This window comes from Macrobrachium rosenbergii, chromosome 54, assembly GCF_040412425.1.
Source record: "Macrobrachium rosenbergii isolate ZJJX-2024 chromosome 54, ASM4041242v1, whole genome shotgun sequence".
NCBI classification, from domain to species: domain Eukaryota; kingdom Metazoa; phylum Arthropoda; class Malacostraca; order Decapoda; family Palaemonidae; genus Macrobrachium; species Macrobrachium rosenbergii.
In genome coordinates this window covers 4967083-4973843 of record NC_089794.1, presented here as the reverse complement: position 1 = coordinate 4973843, position 6761 = coordinate 4967083, and the positions used below count along the sequence as shown (strand labels likewise).

At 37.1% G+C, this 6761-nt stretch overlaps 1 protein-coding gene across 1 annotated transcript in view; it reads right to left on the bottom strand.

The window, feature by feature from the left end:
- Window positions 1-4675: 4675 nt before the first annotated feature.
- Window positions 4676-6761, bottom strand: part of LOC136834489 (zinc finger MYM-type protein 1-like) — a 4146-nt gene continuing 2060 nt past the window's right edge. Inside the window, exon 3 of the mRNA XM_067097089.1 lies at window positions 4676-5684. Within this exon, the coding sequence (XP_066953190.1) occupies window positions 4676-5684 (1009 nt within the window). The remainder of the gene's footprint in view (window positions 5685-6761) is intronic.

Genomic DNA, 6761 nt, shown 5'->3' with positions numbered 1-6761 from the left:
TGGTGTGTTCTTGAAGATATGGTTGGCGACTTGTTGTGACAGGCTGGGAGATTTATTGAGTTTATGGTCCTTTCGTACTGACCCAAATGGAAATAGGATATTTCCACTTCGAAAAAATATGTTTTTCTCTATTCTCTCGATACAGTCTCGGCCATGCTACCTAACTGTCTTTAAAGAACCACTTGTTCCTGCTACAAATAACTTCCACGCTGTTACCCTGGGTGCGCTACCTTAGAGTTGGGCCCTTTGAAGGGAAAGAAACAGGGCCCAGCAATAGCTGCTGGCAGCGGTGGGATATCAACAGCTGGTGGCAGTGGTGGAATAACAAGAGTTAAGTGGGATAACAAAGCTGCAGCCGATGGCGATCGGTGAGATTACAACAGCTAAGTGAGATAACAGCGGGTGTACAGGTAGTGATCACGAACAGCTGGCAAAACAGTGAAGTGAGATAAACAATTAAAAGTAGAATAAACAAGTGATCGAAGAAAAACACCAAAAACAAAACATAACATACGCCACTCTGTAAAGAAGAAAATAAAACATGCTACACACAAACACACACAACGCTACAACAAAGCAGAAGACTACACCGCAGAAAGAGAGAGATGACCATTTCCTGTCGCCGCCACCGATGATTCCCGTGATCGAGTGAGAGCAAGATCCCCAGCTAAGGCGCAGTGACGGAAGGGCACTGAAGAAGAAGGCGAAGAAGGAGACAAACGAACAACCCAACCCTTGGACGAAGGCCTACGAATGACAAAATCAAGCTGCCGAGAGAATACGCACAGAAAGACGAGAGAAAAAACTCCATAAACAGTAAGAATGTCCTTATGGTCACACACACACACGTAGAATTTTTTTTTTTTTTGAGTTAGAGGCACACAAAATTAAGTCGACTAAGAACACTTGTATTGATATTCATTTGAAAACACAAAACTCATACGCAAATTAAATAGACTTGGCAGTAAGAGTTTTTTTCTTTTCTCATTCTTTAACTAAGCACTTACTGATCTTTTTACTGAATTTTATCCAACATTCGTCATTACTAAACTTTATTTAACGTTTGGCATGACTAATCCATAATTTCTGTATTTTATTTGTATCATTCTACAGTTATTTTAAGCATTTAGTTTCTTATTTAACATTCATTAGCTAAAATTTATATATTTTTTGATCGAGTAATCTCATAACTTGTTTTTTTTGGTTCGCGTAAAGGTGTTCAGAATCATAAGTTTTTTCAAAGATTATTTTTTATTTAATTTTTTTGAAGCGAGGGATGATTTATTTATTTGTTTTACCAGCACTGTCAAGGATAATTGGAAGTTAAGGGATTTTTTGTTTAACACTGCCAATCGGTAATTTAGAATCTTTTGTGAATTTTTATTGGATTTTAAGAAATGGTTGACTTTATTTGTTTTGTTATTACTGCCATAACTTAAACACTGTACCATTATACTCAGTGCTTAAGAAAGTGTTTGTCATTAATGAATAAATGCCCAGAAGGAGATCGGCGCAAACTAAACGTGCAAGAACTCCTGTTTACACAAGAAGTCAAACCAATAATATAACCATGGATAGGGGAACACAGTCAACTAGCCCAGTCTCAGCAGCTGTAGGTACACATAAAAGACATGCAATTAACCATATAGCCAAATTTTGCGGAAGGAAAGAAGGTCAGGGTGCCTGTAACTTAGAAAACTGGATAGAGCAGGTAGGCATACATCTTAATAACATGACAGGCACAGATAGCGAAAAACTCAGTGAAGCGAAGAGTTATCTGGATTTGGAAGTAGGGGGAGACTTAGAACGATATGTCCATTCCGAGACATATCAAAGACTTAAGAATTGGGAAAAACTGAAACAGTTCCTTAGGAAAGCATATTCCCCAATAGGCGAAACAGATCCCATTATCGGCCTCGCAAAGATACTTCATGATTGGAAAATAGACAAGGGTAAGAAAGGTAGTTCACAGTTATATAAAGACTTTGAAGAGTGGGGTCAGGCATTTCCAAACAAACAATGGACAAGGACCGAAGGGGGTAAAGAAGTAATGTCACTTGAAGATTGTAAGAAATTGATGGAGTTAGCATTGCTGTTGGGAACTTTACCCACACCCGTCATTGCAAAGATGAACCGTAATTGAGAGACATCAGATGGCTTAGTTGACATTAAAGAGGAAGTAGCAAGAATTTTAGGTAGAAATCATGAAGGAAACCCCGTATACAGACCTTTAGTCACCATAGGACAAGAAGAAAGAGGACAAAATAGTTCTAGGAATCCAGATAGAATCAGAATTAGGACGTTAGGTAATACAACTCAAGGGTGATTTTCAACAGTCACGTGTTATAACTGTCAGGAGAAGGGACATTATGCCAGTGACTGCCGAGGGATAGCTTACTGCCCTTTCCACAAGAGAGCCGGGCATAGCGCTCGAGATTGCAGAAATAGACCTGCTTCAGCACCCAGATATAGATCTCAGTCAAGAGGCAGAGGCAGAGACCGTAGTCAGTCTCCACAAGCTAGAAGGAATAGGGGTTCAAACCCAAAGGTATCAACATACTAACCAAACTGCGAGTATATCAGATGACACAATGGTAAATTTTCACTCCAGTGGTATAATGGGTCTTCCTTCGTAATAGAGGGAAGGACCGGACTGAAAAACCTAAGCCAAACTAGACATGTTAGCAAAGTTAATATAGGGAATGAATATAATTATAGACCAGTATTTCCTACACATGTTGGTTTAGAGAAACCCATTGCCACATTCTTTGATACAGGAAGTCCTAAGAATATAATGCCAGAAAAGGTGTATCAGACGTACAGCTAGGGTTTGCACATTTGCTAATTGGTTATCCAACTATGGCTAGAGAATGGATCAGCATTAATGTACCTAGAGAGCAATTAGTGATTAGAAGGGGACATGAAATTTCTACAATACCTCTATGTAAATTAACAGGAAGAATCCCGACTCGAGAGCACTCTTCATTGAGAAGTATTTTTAGGAAAGACACAACAGAGGGAAGATATTCAGTATACAGCACAAGCTCTCAACAGATAAATACTCACTTAGAATCCAACCAAGAAACTTATTTGAAATTAGACAGGGAGTTAAGACTTAAACCTGGAGGGAGCGCACGGATAGAATGTACAGTAAATCCAATTTTTGAAGGGAAGGAAATTCTCACGCTTATTGAAGAAGCGCAAGTAAAGGGGGTACATTACTCTTCTAGTCTACATGGAGTCAGGCAGTGTAAAATAGCTTTGCAGGTTATGAATAACAGAGGAGGAAATGTTAGGCTAACACAGGGCACAGAATTAGGTTTAGCAGAGGTATACACCATTCCCATTCAAGTTGCAGAGAAAGAAACGGGGTCCGACAATATATATATAGTCAGAGGCGTAACTAGGGCTACTGGCGCCCAGGGCAAGCCCAGAAAATGGCGCCTTTTGTAATGGAATAAATCTTAAGGATTCTGGATCTGTACCACAATGATTCAGTTGACAGCATGAAGAACAAACTATCATTATTTACTGCCAGAAGGTATATTGAGTTTACTAGTACATGTGAACATTATTTATTACCAGAAGGTATAATCACGGGAGCCTATTTAGGGAGATACAAATGTTTTACCAACACTAATCTGCACAAAAAAAAAAAAATAAGGATGTATTTGAAGAAAAAAAAAACACTCAGAGAGCAATACATAATCCTGAAGTTCTGAAACGAAAAACTGTGGAAATTAGCATTGATAAAAACAGTTTTAGATAAAATTTTTAAATGCGCTTAAGCTTCACAGTGATGCAAACTAGTTAGTTAAAGTCATGGAGTTTAGTGATACCAGCATTATTGAGGGAGATACAAATATTTCACCAACACTATTCTGCACAAAGTAAATAAATGAAATAAGGATTTATTTGTAAAAAAAAATTCAAAAGCAATACATAACCCTGAAGTTCTGAACTAAAAAAATTGTGTAAATTAGCATTGATAAAAACAGTTTTAGAGAGAATTTTTAAATGCACTCAAGCTCTACAATGTTGCAAACTTGTTAGTTAGAGTAGTGATTTGACTGGTCATTCTCTAATAGCCCTTACCAATCAAAGAACTTTCATTAAAACTGTATAAAAAAAGTGAAAGCTAATTTGTCAACTTCTGAAACTGCTTAGATTTAACATTTAAAATGCAACATTGATTGTAAGGAGATTAGAAAAAATAATAGTTGATAGCAATTATATTTGGACTCTGCGAGACTTTGCTGAAGCAAAATTATCAATAACATCATCAAAGTTAATGATTTCTACCTCTTCACGATCACTACTAAGAAATGCTCGGGCGTTAAGTCTATCCTGTCCCATTGAGGCTCTGAGATAAGCCATAATCAATTTCAGTTTACTGAACGAACGTTCACAGCTTGCAATTGAAATTGCTACTATGAGCATAAGTTGGATTGCTACTTTTAAGTTGGGGAAAACATTTTCATCACCATATTGTATAATGAATTAGAGCTTCTCTGGAGTGGAAATCTGAACATTCGTTCTACTTGCCAAGAGCATTCTGCAGTCTAAGATTTCCTCAAAGTTCATTACCATCTAAATCACTACTGTAGAATTCGCCAACATGTAAACAATTTTCCTCATTCTCTCGTCACTCAGTAATCCTGAAATTTTACCTTTTTTAAAGAATTTGTTCAACATCTAGCAGAAACCCAAACTTGCTGTCTATATCTTCAGGTCTTGTGCTACGTTGTTTCATTTCAGTACGCAGTCTATCTATTGTACTTTTCATTAGACGCATGATCTCTTGTTTTGCACTGAGGACTACATCAGCAGCTGTTTCTCCTGGCATCCTTTTCTTTATTCTGGTCCTCAACGCTACCATAACATTATAATTCTCACATAGTTCTAATACTGCACTGAGCGACTCATTGTAGATTGCTTCTCTGTTCTCATTGAAATACATTTCAAGTGCCTTTAAGTCCTTGGCAGCATTGTGGAAGTTTATTTGATGGCCTTGAAGTCTCTTTTGAATGCGGTCTATTTTTAATAATATAAGATTCAAAAAGAAAAGTAACGCAAGGAAATGACAGGTAAGAATCCGGTGCAACAGCTGACTGGCTTCACTTCTTGTATCTACATTTTCTTTCAGATCAATAGACATTTCTTCCAGTAGAATAAGCAAGTCATCAAAGTGGTGACAAACTGGTTTAACTGCCTCTGCTCTTGCATTCCATCGGGTTTCAGATTCAGATTTTAGTGTGGTTGGCATAGCTTTCCTCAGCTTGTCCCATCGCATTGTTGAGCGTGAGAAGAAATTGTACAGTGCATCTAATGTGTCAAAAAAGGTTACTGTAACTGATTCTTCACTGGCTGCATAAATACCAGCTAGATTAAGTGAGTGGTTGTCACAATTGACAAATACAGTTTTACTGTTCTTTTCAGTGATCCTCTGCACACCAGATTTGTGCCCTGCCATGACTGCAGCGTTGTCGTAACACTGTGACCGACAGTACTTTAGTGGCATATTGTCCTTTTCTAGCTGATTGCATATTACTTCAACTATGCTTGCTGCATCTTTTTGTTTGACTACAGTGAAACCAAGAAATGTCTCTTTTACAGTTACTGTCTTTGTCTCAAAGTTTATATCAACATATCTCACGGTTTCAGACATCTGCTCCATATGGGCACTGTCGGGAGTAGAATCAAATAAAAGCCCATAGTACTTTGCTCGACGGATATCATCAAGTAATTTGTTCCTTGCAGTTGATGCTAAGAGTTGTATAAATTCATTCTGTACTAAAAGAGACAAATATGATACAGATCCAGCTTTCTGTTCTACATAATCCAAGTGATTGTAAGACTTTTTTCTTCTATGGTATTTCCGTCGAAATTTACGGTTAAAAGATATTTACCAATATTATTATTGTTATGTGAACAGCACATCAAAAACTCTTGTTTACAACTAACGTGTGTGTGTGTGTGTGTGTGTGTGTGTGTGGAATCGTTACAACTTCGTATTCGTAATAATGCAAATTTTGCTGACATAAAATTGTTATAAAAGTAAAGTGACTTACCATGATATTTTGAGTGAAGTGTATAAATAAATAAATATATAAATAATCAAATAAATATAATATGGATTAATAAATACTGCCTACTGACTAAATTACTAAACATAACAACAAGTTACAACAACAAAAATTAACATACTGCACTTACTCTGTTGCTCTGCTTAGGAAAGTTAGGTGTAACTGTAATTTCTGATGAAGTCCTTGAACCACGAATGCACAAACTAAGACTCATCAGTTGCGTGCGTAAGTAAATGGATCCTAGATTTTTTTTTTTTTTTTTGCTAGAAAAGCACACTGCAATTATTTGGCATACTCTCGAAAACTGTACATATGGTATAGTATATGAACGGTAAAAGTTAGACGAGAAACTAGAGTTACCAAAAGAACGACCTGACTGCAATCACTCTACCAAGAAAATGAGTTTGATTCGGTGGTCAACCGACACCCATCCTTCAAAATTCAAATTCCACATTACGTTGTTTTAAGGACCATCATCATTTCTCTCTCTCTCTCTCTCTCTCTCTCTCTCTCTCTCTCTCTCTCTCTCTCTCTCATTTCAGTTATTTCAATATGCTAATATTTTCTATTTTCGCACAGTATATCACGCCAATATGTATACAAACACACATACACACAAATGTGTTTCTGTGTGTGTGTGAGAAGAATACAAATACTAGCAACTCTTTATGAGAT